The sequence below is a fragment of the Juglans microcarpa x Juglans regia genome, chromosome 4S (genome assembly GCF_004785595.1).
Source record: "Juglans microcarpa x Juglans regia isolate MS1-56 chromosome 4S, Jm3101_v1.0, whole genome shotgun sequence".
Lineage (NCBI taxonomy): Eukaryota > Viridiplantae > Streptophyta > Magnoliopsida > Fagales > Juglandaceae > Juglans > Juglans microcarpa x Juglans regia.
The window spans coordinates 8356001-8374329 of record NC_054601.1 but is presented as its reverse complement, the minus strand read 5'-3'; the positions used below and the strand labels follow the sequence as shown (position 1 = coordinate 8374329).

Sequence of the window (18329 nt, the reverse complement as noted above, 5' to 3'; positions counted from 1 at the left end):
ATTGTTGAAGTACCCTGAATGCACGCTCGACATATTTTCTTGCGGATTCTTGTGCTTTCACAAAATTTTTCTTTTTATTTCTTTGCGGTGATGGAATCGTTTTCACAAAAGTTCGCCACTTGGGATAAATACCATTCGCAAGGTAATACCCCATCTAGTAATGGTTGTCATTGATTATGTACTTGACTGGAGGAGCATGCTCTTGAGCAAGTTCGGTGAAAATAGAAGATCTCTCTAGCACATTAATGTTGTTATGTGAACTGGACATATCAAAAAATGCATGCCATATTCAGAGATCATATAAAGCAATTGCTTCTAAAATAATAATTGGTTTACAAATGTGGCCGGAGTACATAACTTTCTAAGCTGTGAGATAATTTTTTCACTTCCAATGCATGCAGTCAATGCTTCCCAGCATTTCTGGGAATCCTCGTTGTTTACTAACCGCAAGTAATCGAGCAATATTATTGGCATTTGGAGACCACAAATATTCATTTGAAAAAATACTTACTATTGTCTTAGAGAATTTTTTAAGACTCCATTGGGGTGCTTTCACCAATACATATGTATTCATCCATAAAATCTCCAGTAACTTCGTACGCCAGCATTCTAAGTGCTGCGGATATCTTTTGCATAGAAGATAAATTGAGTCTTCCAGCATTATCTCTTCTCTGGATGAAGTACGGCTCGTAAGACTCTATCTCATTTAGAATACGGAGAAATAGGGAACGACTCATCCAAATATCATTCGAAATAGATTCGAGGGATATACTGGATTTTCTGCGAAATAATCGCGAACTAGGCGCTCATGCCCTTGAATATGATCACGCCGAATAAAATTACGGCGTTGGCAATAGCCACGATACCTCGATGACTGTCCATCAGCCTCATTATTAAGAACAACATCTAATTCATCTTCAGAGGGTGAGTATGTGAGCAATTTGTGAAAGAATGTACAAGCCATTTGATGAAGGGAGTGGGAGATCAGGGGAGATAGTTAAATTTCGGTTCAAATGAGACTTGAGATAGTGAGAATGTGAATAAAAGGCAGAATGCGTATTTATAGAGGAAAAAGTTACCGTTACATATAGGACAAAAAATGTTACCGTTTGAGACTGGAGAAAAAAAGTTTCTATTGGAGAAAAGACAAAGAATGTTACCGTTGGAGGTAGGAGTTCAAAATGTTACCGTTTGATAAAGTCTTCAAAATCTTATCGTTAGAGAAAAGAGAAAAAATGTTACTGTTGCAGAAATGACAATTTTTTTTTTATCACCAATAAGTGGTATTACCATTAGAGAAACTGATAAATAGTAGATATTAAAAAAGACAATCACGTTAGAAAATGCACATATTAAAAAAATTTACTATTTTTATAATTCGGATTTCGGTTTGAAAAATAATACTGTATCCAGTAGTCAAAATCATATAAGTATTTAGTATAATGTGATATTTGAAAAGAAAATAATAAGACAAAAGAGTTAGTAGTTAAGATTGTAAATTGAAGTGAGAGAAAAAAGTAATAAAAAAAATTAGAGAAATATTATTTAATAGAATAGAGATAAAGATGAAGAATGAGATGTATGAGATTTTTAAAAGATGAATAAAATTTATGAAAACTTTTTAGAAAATGTGATTTTTAGTTAAATTATATGAAATTTATGGAGAATCTAATGTGAATGATCCAACAGAAACAAAATTAAACCAAATACAACAAAAAAATTTAACCAAATTTGTCTTAGCACGGGATCCTTACAAGGCTCGGTGAGAGAGAGAGAGAGGGGCTTGAAGGGGTTGAGGGAGGGGCTTGAAGCACTGAAGGGGGTGAGGGAGATAGTAATGGGGTCATCTAGGGTTTCAGAGTTAAAGACTAAATGGACTAGGTGAGGGTGGGGGGCTTCGTGCTTTGCAGAGAAGGGAGAGTGATGGGTTCTCGGCTTTGGGTTTCGTTTGAGTGAGAGAGAAAGACAAAACCATGACATGGGAGACGGACTGAGTTTGCCACGTCAGGTGTGTTGTGCAATAGGCAGATCGAAAGTTTAGTAGAGTTTTTGTAAAATTTAAGATGAACGATTAGTCTTCTAAAACAGAATCAGTAAAAAACATGAAAGTTTACTAGAAAATAACCTCATAAAGAGTGGGAGCCAAATTTATATGTATTTTCTTTTATTCATTTCTTTATGAATTGCTGTGTGTGTATATATATATATATATATATATATATATATATATATAATTATATAAAACAGGATTTACGACTTGTAGTTCAAAGTTGAAGGTGGAACGTTTGGTGAGGGATACGTGAAGTGTTTTTAAAGTTTACGCAGTCAAGTCAATTAGTTTGTTAAGTCCGTGGTCTTAGATTGGATTTACAAAGAACAATGTGCTTTGGAAATAGGAATAGGAAAACTACGTCCCTTCGAATCTTCTCCTTTCATTTTTTTTTTTTTTCCTTCCAGAAGTTTTCATCTTTCTTAATTGCTCTTACGATTTTTGGATTATTAAATTAATATATATCACATCATTTTAACGTGATTAAAGACGATAAAATTTCTCTCTCTCACTCAACAACCAAAAAAAAAAAAATAAAAAATAAAAAATCTCCAGATCTAAATTTTCTTCCCACCTTTCCCCTCCTCTTCCTCCATTTTATTCCCTCATTTCTTAATTTATTTTTCTTTGTTCAAGGTTAGAAAAGTCAGATTTATAATTTTTTCACAACTCTCGAAAGACACGCACAACACAAGAAGATTCTCAAGCCACAAATCGTTTGGAGAATAATGACAGTTTTGCAGAAATCACCGCGCGTGGTCCTCACACGCCATCCTTTCGGACAACTCTTCCCATCACACATGCTGGATCACTGGAATCACCACCACCAAATCTTTCAGATTTAACTTTTGTGACTGAAAATAGACAAATTTGTTACCTTCACGTGCCGTCAAAGTCTATCAAAATTAGTCAAAAACTATATCCATCCTTTTTCGTTCATATTTTCCTTTTTTATAGTAAAAATAAAAAATGAATTTGTCTTTTAGATCGTTTGTCCATAAAAGTTGAGTCATTCCTTTTTATAAAAGGTTAGTTGAATCTTTGTTTAGGTAGTATTGTCTTTTAGACGTTTGGTTGTAGATAACATCAACAACAGTAAAGTTCAGTCTAGTCCAGTAATGTACTAGTTGAGTACCAAATGGTTGATATGAGGATATCCTTGTATATATCCAATCATATATGTAAGTTTTTCTTGATGAATAATGATGATATTTTTCATCAAAGAAAAAAAAAAAAAAAAAAGAAAAATTTTGAAAATAACGAATAAAATTACTCTTACGTTAATACAACAAGTTTGAATATTTATTTCAACGAGTTGAATAAAGAAAGAAAAGTGCTGTTTGCTAGAGAATCTTGAATATTCTGTAATGGAAAGTAATTCTAATTTTTCAACCGTTCAATGCTTTATTTCAACAGGTTTAACGCGGTTGAACCGTTGAATGTTCAACCAACAGCATTAAAATGTTTCACACCTTTATGGCTTTATCTCTTTGTTCATTGGGATTTTATCATTATAATTTAAATAAATATCTGACAAAATGTTCTTCAAATCTAAACCCACAAGCATACTTATGCTATGATCGATAAGAAATAATAATATGAAATAAATAGTAATCCATCCACACCATTCTTCACCTCTTAACTTTGATTTGCTTCGGATAATTAAATTTAAGTAAATAAATATATTAAGAATTTTATTCGAGTGATTACAAAAAAAGGTAGGAGATGGTACTTTGAAGTAATTTTTCCATTCTAGAAATTCAAATCGAATTTGAATGAGACAAGTTCTATAATAACAAATAAATTTCATAAAAATAAACTTACAGACTTACATAATTTTATATGATATGTTAAATTTACTTTATAATAAAAGTAATTTTATAATAAAAGTAATTTACTTTATAATAAAAATAATTTTATAATTTAATATATTATATTAAGTCATGTGAAATTGTATGTTTATTCAACTTTCATCTCATCTTGTGTAACCAAATGAGGCCTAAAACTCTAATCTTACTAAAATATTTAATAAATTTTTAGATGATTATTAATTATATGATATGAACCCATATTAAATTGGAACTCAAATGAACAATTTTTTTTTTAAAAAAAAAAAAAACAAGAAAAGTCAAACAGTTAGTTATATCGTCCGAATGACCTTTACACCGCCCCTATAAAAACGGTCGTCTTCGAAGCACCTACCAACCTCACCCAAACCACTTTCAGTACCGTGTCGCTTCTGTTTCAGCAACAACTCCTACTCCACCAACACAGAGCCCCCTGAGCGTTTCTCCATGGATTCCGACTACGGCATTCCAAGAGAACTCTCCGAACTTCAAAAACTCCGATCTCTCTACCAACCCCAACTCCCTCCTTGTCTCCAGGTCTCCTCGCTTCGCTTCCCCCTATTAATACCTCTACACTTTAGACTTTTTTTTTTTTTTTTTTTTTTTTTTTTTTTTTTTTTTTTTTCTTGCGTTATCTTCGATTGATTTTCCGCAAATCTTGGTGAATGAATTTGAAATATTTTCTTTGTTCTTTGTGTCTTCCTCATCGTGTTCGACAAAACCTGTGTTCTGATTGCTGTCTAGATAGGCTATCGTTTCAAAGAACCGATGGAACTGCTCGATTGGATATATTGTTGTTAACTGCCACTCTGTTTTGGCTCCGTATTGTTTGCTTGTTAATCTGTTTGTATTTATTCATGAAATCCTCTTTTGATATCTTGATGCAAAAGAGGAGTTTTTAAGAAATAAAAAAACATCTTGTTGCTTGCTACTCAGTTAATATTTTTCACGCAATTAAGAATTTTTTTCTTTAAAATAAAAATACATGCTGTCGCTTGGGCATGGCTCATAAACGGGGTGGAAAATATTGCTGATGTAATCATGCATTGCCGTTGTACAGGGAACTACTGTCAGGGTTGAATTCGGCGATGCAACTACCGCGGTTGACCCCAGTGACTTCCAATGCATAAGCCGATGTTTTCCCCACACTTATGGTCAGCCAATTGCTCACTTTCTCAGGGCAACTGCAAAAGTCCCAGATGCTCAGATTATAACTGAGCACCCGACTATTAGGTCCATCTGACGATCATTTCGAAGACATCTCAGTTGTATAGTTTCTTATATTACAATTACATCTTACCTGTCAAATGCATTGTCTTCTAACAGGGTGGGAGTAGTCTTTTGTGGGAGACAATCTCCTGGAGGACATAATGTTATATGGGGTCTTCACAATGCTCTTAAAATCCACAACCCCAAGAGTACCTTACTTGGATTTCTTGGTAAGTTGAGTTTTCTATTAAGATCCCACTATCTATTTCTTTTGTTATATGAGTTCTTATGTGTGTTTTTGCGATACCCCATATGATAAGGCTAAGGGTAGGTGGTTTATGGGATCCTACATTGCTTGGGAAGGAGAAGTTCTTGCTCTTTATAAGGTTCCAATAGGGCTCCAATTGTATCATTAACTAGTTTTTTGGAGTATAGGCCATGTGGTTTGGGCCTCTATTGTGGCATTACAGATGGTATCAGAGCTTATCCCAACCAGAAATGTGGGACTTGAGCCATGCCACCTACGACAGATTGGCTTGACGAGGATGTCGGTAATTTAAGGAGGGTAGATTGTGATATCTCATATGATAAGACTAAGGGAAGGTGATGTATAAGATTTCACATTGCTTGGGAATGATAAGTTCTTGCTCTTTATAAGGTTCCAATGAGGCTCCAATTATATCATTGACTAGTCTTTTTAAAGTATAGGCCATGTGGTTTGGGTCTTCCATTGGAGCATTACAGTTTCCATTTTGTCAATGTATGTATTTTATAAACATGCATATACCTAGACGTGTATTTTATATACGCACACACATACACATATATCAACAGATAATTTAATCCGGCTCGATATACTTCATTTTCGTTCATTCTCTATGAATTTTTTATATGTTTGGTTGTGCAAGTGCTTCATACTAAAAATCTGTCTCAGAAAGCTGCATTCTATAAGATGTTTCTTTGTCATTTTGGTTGGCATATGAAAGGATGGTGTTTGGATTTCACAGCAAAATATGTTATTTACTTCAGCCAATTCCTTTTCAACTGCAAACAGGTGGTTCAGAAGGTTTATTTGCAAAGAAAACTCTAGAGATAACAGATGAAGTTCTTTCAACCTACAAAAATCAAGGTAGGTGGTCATATTAGGAAATTTTCGTGTAGCAATATTAAACTATCATGCATTAAAGCTTAAGAACTATTTGATTTGGTTGTGCTTCACTAGGTGGTTATGATTTGCTGGGACGAACAAAAGATCAAATTAGAACAACTGAGCAAGTTAATGCTGCCCTAATTTCTTGCAAAGATTTGAAATTGGATGGCCTTGTTATTGTTGGAGGTACAATGGACATGGTGGGGTTAAAGTTGGCAGGCATATATTTTTGATTTGAAATTATTGAACATGATATCTGGTGTTTTTGAAGGGGTTACATCAAACACAGATGCTGCTCAGCTTGCAGAAACATTTGCTGAAGAAAAATGCGCAACAAAGGTATTCTGCATGTAAATTTTCTATGATAGAATTATGAAATCCTCCAGTTGTATTTATAGGTGGTTTTCTAAAGATAATTGATTTTTCTTAAGCTTATGTTGTGATTCTATTGTGCATCTTGTGTAAATTTACTTAACTATAATTTTGAGCTACTGCAGTCTATAATTTTAAATCTTTTGGATTTTGCAGGTGGTTGGCGTTCCTGTTACTCTGAATGGAGATCTTAAAAACCAGTTTGTCGAAACTAATGTTGGTTTTGACACAATAACTAAGGTATCTGCTGAATGATGCTGATTGCGTACTTGTACGCTCAAGAAATTACTCCTATGTTCTTGGAGGAAGTCCCCTTATGTGTCAGCAGTCTAGAGATATTGTGCATGAAAATTTGATACTCACAGAAGATCAAGCCTATTACCTTTTCTTTTTGGTTTTGGTTCTTATTATGTTGATCACATGCAACTAGTGGCTGGGACGTGGTGTGTGTGCGCACATGCATGTCAACTTGGTTCATGTTAATAAAATTAGCATATCAATGTTTTTGTTTTGCCAACATCTGGGTACCATACGCTACTATACACTTGGCTACTAAATCATGTCATGAGATCATTTGTAATGGAAGAATCTTGATGTTGAGAATTAAATGCTCTTTTCAGGTCAATTCCCAGCTCATCAGTAATGTTTGCACTGATGCGCTCTCTGCAGAGAAGGTAATGGATTAATTCCCATAATTTGATTCCCTGTGAAACAGATGCTATTTTCAGTCTATGATTGTTGACCTTGCTGTTCCATAGTCCTCTTCTTCTTGGTTATAAATCTTTGGTATCTGTTTTCTTCCTTGTTCTTTTTCTTTTTTATTTTATTTTATCTTGTTCAATTGACAAGGCTACTTAACTTATTTTCTGTTCCAGTATTATTATTTTATTCGACTCATGGGTCGGAAGGCATCGCATGTTGCGCTGGAGTGCACCCTCCAGTCCCATCCAAACATGGTTGGTATTTGTTTTATTATATTATTTAATTTGATGTTCCAACTATGGACTTTTCAACATAGCTTCTACATTTTTATCAATCTCTTTTCTACGTGTAATCTGATACACTCTTTGCAGGTAATTCTTGGGGAGGAGGTAGCTGCATCAAAGCTTACACTTTTCGATATCACAAAGCAAATTTGTGATGCAGTCCAAGCGAGAGCAGGACAAGGTATCAAATAGTTTTAAATTTTTTTTTATGCCCTTGTTGGTGATAATTACCATCGTTATTATCTGATCTAGTCTAATATACCAGACAAGTACCATGGAGTTATCTTACTACCAGAAGGACTTATAGAAAGCATTCCTGAAGTTTATGCACTTTTGAAGGTAACTTAGGCAGTTTAATAATAATTCCTTTGAAAGAACCACTGTTGTGGTTGCTTTTATATTTCTTTTTGTATTTTCATGTGATATTAATGAGTAATCAATTCGCATTAATGCTCTAATATTTACATTTTGTGCCTCAGGAAATTCATGTTTTGCTCAGGCAAGGTGTTTCTGCTGATAACATTTATCCTCAACTTTCACCTTGGGCATCTGCTTTGTTTGAATTTTTGCCACCCTTTATTAAGAAACAGGTTCCAATTTTCCATAGAATTCTCCCTTCCAAAGACACATTCCTTTTAATCTAACTTTATGTATTATAGGGCCCATATAATTGAGATTTTGAATGTTACAGCTGCTCCTTTACCCTGAGTCAGATGACTCTGCACAATTATCCCAGGTAATGGGCTTTAGATACTTCCATTATGAAAAGAAACATTAAACTTTGAGATCTATAAGATACTACTTCATTTTGCAGATTGAGACAGAGAAACTTTTTGCACATCTTGTGGAGACTGAAATGAACAAGCGTCTGGTACACAGTTCTTCTTCGTATGCTGTTTCCTTTTTTTCGTAGTTTTTTCATGATTTTTTCTAAAGATGATGGTAATGGGATTTGTTTCTCTTTTTCTCAAATATTTTTCTGGGTGGGAAATCTCAGATGATGTTCCCTCTGTGTTTTTCTTTTTTGGTACATCAATATCTACTTAACATTAAAGGAAATTCTAATCACTTGTAAAGAGGAAAGTTATTTTTTTTCTTTAGGGCAAGGATAACTGATAAAAAAATCTTTAAGGCAAGGTTTTGGAATCCAGTTGGCCCAACCACTCCCCACAAAATCCGAAATTCAATTGAGTGCATTAGTTTTTTGCTGCTTGTCTCTTTTCTTTTACTCTAGTATGACATTTTGCTGTTATTCCTCAGAATTTTAATCCTTACTGAAGTCTACATTGTGTAATCATTAAATATGCCTCAGACTTCTTGCTTGCCTCTTGTTTTTTTTTTTTTTTTTTTAGTTTTGTTTTTTTTCCAATGAGTTTTAATTATGATTCTTGGCTAGAAGCTAATTGCTTTTCGGATAAGAAATTATAACCTACTAAGAATTGGTTTCACAGTTAACTAAGTAGGTTTAGTTATCTTTAATGCGACAAGAGCCTTAGCTTCTGATACCTTTCATGTTCTAAACAGAAAGAAGGCACATACAAAGGGAAGAAATTTAATGCTATCTGCCACTTCTTCGGTTATCAGGCTCGAGGATCCTTAGTGTCAAAGTTTGACTGTGACTATGCCTATGTATGTAAACACTAGGCTTTGCTTTGTTTCCTCATCCTTTTTTTGCTACTAATATTCTCCTCTTGTGTTAATACTGAGACGATGTTCATGCAGGTTCTTGGGCATATCTGCTATCATATTTTAGCAGCTGGTTTGAATGGTTACATGGCAACTGTAACTAACCTGAAACATCCTGTGAAGAATTGGCGTTGTGGTGCTGCTCCGATTACCGTAGGGGTTTCTCTCTTTAAATATTTTTATAGCCTTTCTACTCCATAAAACCTGGAAAATATTGATTTTAAAATTTTTTTAATGTCTTATTTTTCAAAGTATTGTCCAGAGATTTTCATTCATTGATAATGCTTGCAGTTGTGGAGAATGTTGACTCCATTGATTGTATTTGATGAACATTAGGCAATGATGACTGTGAAGCATTGGTCTCAAAATCCAGGGGCCTTATCAATAGGAAAACCTGCCATTCACCCAGCTACCGTGGACTTGAGGGGAAAAGCATATGAGTAAGTCTCCCAGCGATTGCATTTGAGTTGCCTCAATGATATGGTGTTGTGATTTTGGATAAAGGAAGCGAAGAACAGAATAAAAAATATAGAAGAAAATGTGACTAGCTTTGAATTGAGTTATTTTATTTTACATTTTTGGATGGGGCAATTATTTTTCTCTCTCTCTTCTCAATTTTGGCCCCCACAACTTTGCTTGAATAAAGCATTGAGTTTTGCTTCATGAGATCTTATTGTTATTCTGGTTCTGAACTGGTGGATAATTTTGGTTGTAGTCTGTTGAGGCACAATGCAGCAAAATTTTTGTTGGACGACATTTACAGAAATCCAGGACCCCTTCAGTTTGATGGTCCTGGAGCAGATTCTAAGGCTGTAACTCTCTGCATTGAAGATCAGGATTACATGGGCCGCATCAAGAAATTGCAGGAATACCTTGATAAGGTGCTTACAATTCTATTATCTCAATATTTTAGTTTTACTCAAATGTGTACTATGAACCTTGCTGTGAAAAAGAAGAAACACAGATAAAGACTCAGTTTCAAGGTTTTGTAATCCATCACTTCCTCCTGATGGATTTCTTCCTGTGGGATGTTCAAATGTGATGGCTAATGTTTTTTCATCGCAATCTACATTCTCATGCAATGCAATAATTCCTGATTTAATATAACCTATATTCCATTTATTCTCAATTTAATCTGTAATTTGATAATTTGGGGTCACATCACAGACTTGTTTTAACTTATACCTTCTATGCATCACATATTAGGCTTGTGTCGCGCAAACTGACACCGTAATAGCTGAAAATATTTTCCCTTTCTTTTTTCTTCATTCGATTGAAAGAATCACATCCATATACAATGACCACTACTTTCCCTAGTTATGATTGGTCTCAAAACTTCTTATATGGGAAATATCGCAACTTGACCTTTGGTGACAACAGAAATTCTGAAACTACATCAACACACCCCTAACAAGTTGAAGTTGTGCAACCATAAATAATACAAAACTGGCTTCTATTTTTGTAAAACACTGAAACTTTATAGAAAGACTCGAGAACCAATGAGCGTAGCCTATGGTGGATCTGGTCTAAACCTCATTCCATTTAACACCCTGCCAAGTCCCACATTGGATGGGTGAAGAATTATAGAAGTGAATGAGCAACATAAATTTCGGGCAAAAAAGAAAAAAGAATGAGCAAGATAAATGTGCATTGAGTGTCAAGTCTCACATTAGTTCCTTACTAGATAGAACTGGGTTTTATTATGGTTTCAATGAGTTCCAACTGTAACGTCAAGTAGTCCTTTTGGATTATAAGCTCATATGTAGGTAGAGCTTTCCTTAGGTCATTACATGCCCATTCCATAGCCTATCCCTTCTCTAGTTTGCACTTTTGCCAATCAATATCTTGTGGTTCAAATGAATATACTTATTTTTTTGCTTGCAATTTTCTTCATTTGTGAATTCGCTTATTGAATTCTTTTTTTCTTCCCAGGTACGAACCATCGTAAAGCCTGGATGTTCACAGGATGTTCTCAAAGCAGCTTTGAGTGTTATGGCTTCTGTGACAGAAGTTCTCTCTGTGATGGCGTCGCCTTCATCCAACTCATCTATCTAAATATAGTTATTCGCATCCAGATCTAATGACCATGATACTCGGATTCCAAAATATTAATATCCTGAAATTGTGGGTGTGCAACAGAGTTTGACTTTTTTATTCTAACATCTGCCAAATAATCAGGATTGTATTTCAAGCTCTGGAAGAGATGAAATTTTGTTTATGGTACGATATACGCTATGTTTTTTTGTAGTTTGAGGCGTCCACGGAGCAATGACATTGAGGCATTCTACAGAGTTTAATGCAGTTTCATGTGTCTGCAAATTGCATTGTTTGATGATTGCTAATTTGCTACATAGTTTATGTGCCTTACAGGTGCCATTGAAGCAACTGCATGCCTTTCTTAACTACACCTGCATTGTGCATTTGTGCTGGTGCAAAAGTTTTTCATGAATATGATATAAAATCTAACCCTTTTTCCACATATAGTTCAATAGCATCCTTGAGAAAGTTGGCGTGATTGATAAGAACTAATTTAATGGACCAGAAGCCGGTATATTACTTAGAGAAGTGCTACAGCCACAAAACGTTAGTTTGTGGGATTATTTTTGTAGAATTTCTTTGTTGCTAAAGCATTTCTCTATTAATAACAATCGCTAAAACAAACGAGTAAAAAAGAATCGCTAAAAAATCCAAAATCCGAATATTCGTTTAGCATTAAACAGGTTTGGAATCAAGTCAGCAAACATCTTTCAGCTTTTTATACCAGTGGCTACGAATGAACTGGTAAATTTTCAAGTCCATCCTTTTTAATACAATGAAAATCATTTTCTTAGACCAAACAAATGTAAAATATAGCATCATCAGGCATAATATCTAGGCTCGTTTAAAGCCTAAAAAGGGATCATCAAGGCACCAATTTCTATGCGTATCAGGGTGCGAGAGTGAGGGATCAGGAGATTCAGGACAGTTGGCTTGGCCGGCAAGTGGGTGCAGCAGCGGATTTTAGAAGCCAAATAAATACAAATATATAGACAACAGATTTATTATACGTGAAGCATAAGATAAGTGAATGCGTGGGGAATAAATCCAAGCTGAGTTAATACACGAAACTACATTCAAATGGCCGAGACCTCCTTTTACCTGTAATATTATGGCTGCTTTCTGCGCTGTAGTTTATGACAGGTTCCAAGTTCCAACTGGCCGCTGTGCCTGCTTTTTCAATGCCAAGACTTCCAAACTTGCCAGCACTTGGTTCAGATAAAGGTCGCTATCCTCCTCCTATGATCAGCAACATTGATAAGGCAGATTGGTTTCCTTTTCAAATTTCAACCCATGAGAGGTGAGTTTAGTTTTCATTTTTTTTGTGAATCTTCTCCTCTATTTCTTGGCATTGTCTCAGTCATTTCTATGGACTGGATCTGATCTGCACAAGCATGTATATATATGAAAAGCATTCAATTATTTATAAGTCCAATGATGTGTTATTAAATGATATAAGGTTCCATTAAATTGATATTAGATGCAATGAGTTAAAAGTTGATAAATGTTGTCAAAATTTAAATTGCTACATAAATATCTATCTATCCTAAATTCAATCTATTCGCATACCTAAGTTTTACATTCAAGTTTTATTATTGTCACTGTGTATTATCTTATGATTGTAAAAGGCATAGAGACAAAATTTAAATTTAGAAAGAAAACTCTGCTCTTATAGTATGTTAAATTATTCCTCGTTTTATAAAATTAAGTTAACCGGAATTTTCTAAACTATATTCTAACTACGGTTACCTTTACCTAGTGTATTATATAAAAATAATGTTAAATACAATTATGAGTTGTGAAAATGCCGCACACTCTTTTTGAAAAACAGTGAAGTCTACTATTAAAAAATTATTTTTTTATCCCATATTTACTTATTCTATGACTACAAATATCATTTTCATTATATAAACCATTCCCTACAACTTCTCATAATATTCTACCGTTCTTGAATCAAAACTATGCCAAATCTTCCCCTTAAGCAGTGTCTACTTGAGCATTTTACCAGATGAGTAAACAGAGAAACGCATGCAGTACCAATGTTTTGAATACCGTACCGGAAGCCGTACCGGTCAAGGTACTGGAACGAAATATTTCGGTATCGATACTGTTTCGTGTATCATTTCGAGATAGTCGATATATAAATAAATTATATATATAAATATATATAAATTATATTCCAAAATAATAGTCTATATATGAATAAATTATATATAAATACATATATATAAAAATTATAAATAGCTTAATCTAAATTGGGGGTCAAAAAATAAGTTTGTAGTTTGAAAAAAAAAAAAAAAAATAAAGGCCGAAATATCGGCCAGTACCGGCCGAAATTGAAGCCGGTACCAGCCGGTATTTGGGCCGGTACAAAACGTACATGGTACCTGTACCGGCCCAGCGGCCGGTATGGCAAATATCGACCGTATGGGCCGGTACGGTACAAAATTTCAAATAGTGTGCAGTACTCAAGGCACAGGTACGATATATAATCACATTATTGCAAATTCGAAATGATTGAATGATTGAATGGATTTTCCAATCAATTTAAGCCTTCATATAAAAGTAAAAAGAAAAATTTTACTTATAATCCCTATATCATACATCACACATAATTTTTTTATCATTTTTATTTCTTTTTCTTAGTAAATATGTAGTGCAGGGATGATGAGTAGAATACTCAATTAGTTTAGCAGTAATAAAATAATAAAAAAATAAAATAAAATACAAGTAAGTGTGGTGTGTGGAATGATGAATAGCAAAGCTCAAGCAAAAAACAAAGCTATGAATTACAATTGGGAAAAAAAAGAATAGTGCTACATGTACTTACATAGGGGTGTATAGGAACCGACCAAACTGGTCGTAACAGACTGGAATCGACCGGAATTGGTGAAGAACCGGCCTGCGTGCGGCAAATATTTACTCAAACCAAAGTTGGCCGATTCGGTCCCGATTTGAACCACTATCAAACCACCGAACCTGCCAATGGTATATGTAAGTTTCAGTTTTATATATGAAATGATGCAGTTCCACTTAAGTTTAAGTGAAACGGCATCGTTTATGCCTGTAGTTGTGTTTTAAATACAACTGAAACGACGCCGTTTGATTTGAAACCAAACGGCGTCGTTTTGATATTATATCGTCTTCTTCCTTCCCTTCTTCTTCCCCGATTGATTTTCAGTTTCTCTCATCCTTTTTCTCTCCTTTGAAACTCTCTATCTCTACTCTCTCAGACCACCATCGCCGCTAGCTTAAACTGAGAACCGACCGTGAACCGCTAGAGTTGATACGGCCGATTTTTATTCTCTCCATCAACCGGTTATGGTCAATTGCTCCTCCTTATTTCCTCTCGTCAGTCGGCGTTGATTTTGCCCAAAAATTGCACCGAAGGCGTTGGTTTTCACCCTTATATTTATATTTTTACTTACACGAGGATATGGCAAGAGGATGAAGGTCTTTGGTTGGGATTAAGTGAATTTAGGGATTTGATTTAGACGATGAGACGAGAATTCTTAAAATATAGGAATTTTCTTGTGGGACTCTAAGGTTTCTGCTAGGGCTAATTTGAATGAAGGGTGGTTAATTTTGGAAAGTGAAAATTATGGGAAATATGGGATTGGAAAGATGGAGGCTTAGGATGTGTTTGATATGCGAGAAAATATATGAACAAACTAGAAAATATAAGAACAACTCTGGATAATTTGGATATTGAATAGAGAATGGAAAATATGCAAAAGATAGATAAATGAATCAATACATATTCATGAATTGCAAGGTGATGAAACAAATATAGATAAATGGATAAATAAATGGAACAACACATATTCACGAATTGTAAGGTGATGATCCTCTCCTTGAGATTTATGAATTGCATCCACGTAGTCCAAGTGTAAAAGCACCGAAAGTGATCTCAACAACAAACAAACTGTCCACAAAGGAGAGTTGGCTAACTATCCACAAGACCGGTGTCCCTAACTGTCCACTAAGGCCCCCTTGTAAAATAGGTCTTGGGTGGATCCCATGATAGCCCGTGTCGCATGGTTGACATGGCTGGCATGGCTGCTAGCGTGTGGCTGGCATGACCCAGGCAAGGGGCTTGGGCGTTGGGGCTGCATGCTGGGGCTGCTGATGGCATAGCCCAGGCAAGATCCCTGGGCGCTGGGCGTGCGCTCTACTGGCCTGGTCACTATGTTAGGGATACCGGTCTTATCCCTAACACTAAAGATCACGAGCTTGCCTTGGTAAGGATGATGATGAGTGACCATGCCAACTTGCTTGGCCTTCCACAAAGGGTTGGTGTTTGGGTGATTGAATGATGAAAATGATGATGAACTTCGGTAGGCTAAGTGTTTAGGGAGGGCAAATAAATGTGGGCGGCTTGGGACTTGTCCTTGAGTGTGGCGCCAAGATGATGGGCTAGTGTTGGATAAGTGAGGTGAGGATAGGGTTTTAGATGATTTAAGTGATGATTATGAGTGTTTGAGGCAATGTGGACGGCTTGAAGGGTACCCTTGATGTTTGGGCCACTTGGATGGTAATTAGGATTTGTATAGTGAAGTGTAGCTAGGGTTGATTTCGAGATTGGGAAGAGTTGGCTTAGGGTTGAATTTTAGGATGATGCTAGGGTTTGAGAATGAGATGGAAGAGTAGGAAATTAGGGTTTTGGGTGTAAGGCAACTAGGGTTGCCGAAATGGGTATGGTAGGATTAGGGTTGACGTGGTCTTTGGAAGGTTGGCTAGATTTGAAAGTGGATATAGAATGTTTGCAAGACGGAGGGAATCTTTAAGAGAAAATGGGAATTTGAATTTGGACTAGGATGACAAATCAATAGTTGACTAGAGAGATTTTAAAATGAGTGATTTAAGGGATTGAATGTGATTGTCAATTTCTTAACTTAAGGGATTTGAAATGAGATTTGAAATTGAATGTGAGGAAGTCAAGACTCCTAAAAGGAATGAGTTACCTTATAGGGCTTGAGGTGGGTGGTTAGGATTTTGTGGAGGGAAGGATTTATGATGTCGCCAAATATAGATGGAAGCCAGATATGGGAAGTGGACTTTGGCTAGGGCAAGTTGGATGATAGGAAGAATTTATGGAAAGCGGCAAACACTTTAGTGGTCGAGAATGAGGGTATGAGAGGATCAAATGAGCAATGGAAGAATGAACACTAAGAACACAAAGATGAACACTCAAGAACAAAGTAAAATACTTAAGAACTTGAATGAACAAAAGGTAACAAATCAACTAATGATTCACGGATTGCACAATAGTTAAAATAAATCTCATGAATTGATAACTTGATAAAAACAAAGATAACAACAACTTGGATTCATGAATTGCACCAAGTTGCAAGAATAAGATAAATGAATCACACCTATTCACGAATTGCAAGGTGTGATTCTCTCTTTGAGATTCACGAATTGCACCCAAAAATCCCAAGTGCCTAACACCGATTGTTGATCTCTTAAACAAAATAATCATTCTCTAGGGAATTTGCCAAAAGATGTAAATGCAAAGACTGAAGGTCCTATTTATAAGGATTACAACTTGAAAACCCCTAATAGGTTCATTGGAAAATAAAAAATTAAATTAAAATAAACAATAAGCAATAACATAGTGAGCATGAGCCAAGTTGACCCATGGCATGCATGACCCCATGGGTAGGCTAGGCTGGCCCATTGGAGCCATAGGCATGGTTGACATTGCTGGCAAGATTGCTGGCATATGGCTGACATGGCTAGTGTCTTGGCCATGGGCCACAAAACATGGGGCCCTACCACACTAGCCTCGCTGCGCGTCCTGGATGTGCCATGGCATGCTTTCGGGGCTGTCATGGGCGTGCCATCGCGCTGCTAGCCTAGTCACTAGTCTCGTTGCGCGTCCGGGTTGTGCCATGGCATGCTTTCAGGGCTGTCATGGGCATGCCATGGCCCTATGGGCCTGTCCTGGGCATGTCATGGCAAGGGCCCTGTGGGGTTATCAAGGCATGTCAGCGACAGTGTCAAGGGCTGTCAAGACTTGTCAGCAACAGTGTCGAGGCTTGGCCTGTGTGGCTGTTGGGGCATGTCAGCGGCAATGTCGAGGCATAGGTCGTGCGGCTGTCTAGCCTTGTCAATGACAATGTCAGGGCATCAGCCATGACCCATCAAGGCTTGTCATGGCATGGTTGGCAACTTGGTTGTGGGCCACAAAACATGAGGTTTTGACAGGCTTGCTAGGGGTCACAGAGGGGACGACACAGGTTGGGGGGGGGGGAGAGAGAAAGAGAGAGATTATGATTTTTATCTCAAAACTACGTAGTTTAGAGTCTTTCCCTTTGGAGAGAAACTTATTGCCGCTGTAAAAGCTTAAAAATTGCCGCAATAAGTTTCGGCGACAATTCTATCACTGCAAAATTTGTTGTTATTTTTCGTCCCTTACCCAGCGGGTTCTGTGCAGCGACAAAAAATTGTCACAAAAAGTCGAATTTGTGGTGTTTTCCCTCTATCGTCGGAAAGAAAACACCACTATAGTAAAATTCACTTTTTGCGACTAAATTTCCATCTCCAGAAATGAATTTAGTCGCAAATACACTAAAATCGTCATAAAAGATCAAAATATCGACTCAAAAAGTTTGGGAGTTGTTTACAACGAAATAAAAACCAAATTTGCTATGGTGACTTTGCTTGCGCCGCAATAAAGTACTATTAACAATTATTTCTATTACGATGAATATGAAATCGCTAGAATAAACCTTATTTCTTGTAGTGAAAAAATATTACAAATTTGAGTTTTAAATGTTGTAGCGGTGTAAACACGTTGGAAATAAGAAAATGGTGGATACGGACTTACAATGTATCTCAAAGTTGGTATTTCATGCAACAAAATGGTGTACACATCCCACTCAACTTGGACCGAGTTGAGAGGGGTAGCCCGCAAGAAAATGATAAACCTTTTACAATTATTTTATCATTCTACTTAGAATGAAGGTAATTATGTAAAATTAAAATTA

General features: G+C 36.0%; 1 protein-coding gene across 1 annotated transcript; it reads left to right on the top strand.

The window, feature by feature from the left end:
• The first annotated feature begins 4244 nt into the window (after positions 1-4244).
• LOC121263295 (pyrophosphate--fructose 6-phosphate 1-phosphotransferase subunit alpha-like) lies at positions 4245-11629 on the top strand. Its single transcript, XM_041166104.1, has 19 exons — positions 4245-4434; positions 4958-5130; positions 5224-5336; positions 6161-6235; positions 6329-6442; positions 6528-6595; positions 6785-6868; positions 7249-7302; positions 7504-7584; positions 7702-7795; positions 7880-7953; positions 8094-8204; positions 8306-8350; positions 8429-8485; positions 9139-9243; positions 9337-9453; positions 9637-9740; positions 10016-10181; positions 11233-11629. Exons 1-19 carry the CDS (start codon positions 4345-4347, stop codon positions 11353-11355), a joined length of 1848 nt encoding a protein of 615 aa, XP_041022038.1. The 5' UTR covers positions 4245-4344; the 3' UTR covers positions 11356-11629.
• The last annotated feature ends 6700 nt before the right edge of the window (positions 11630-18329 follow it).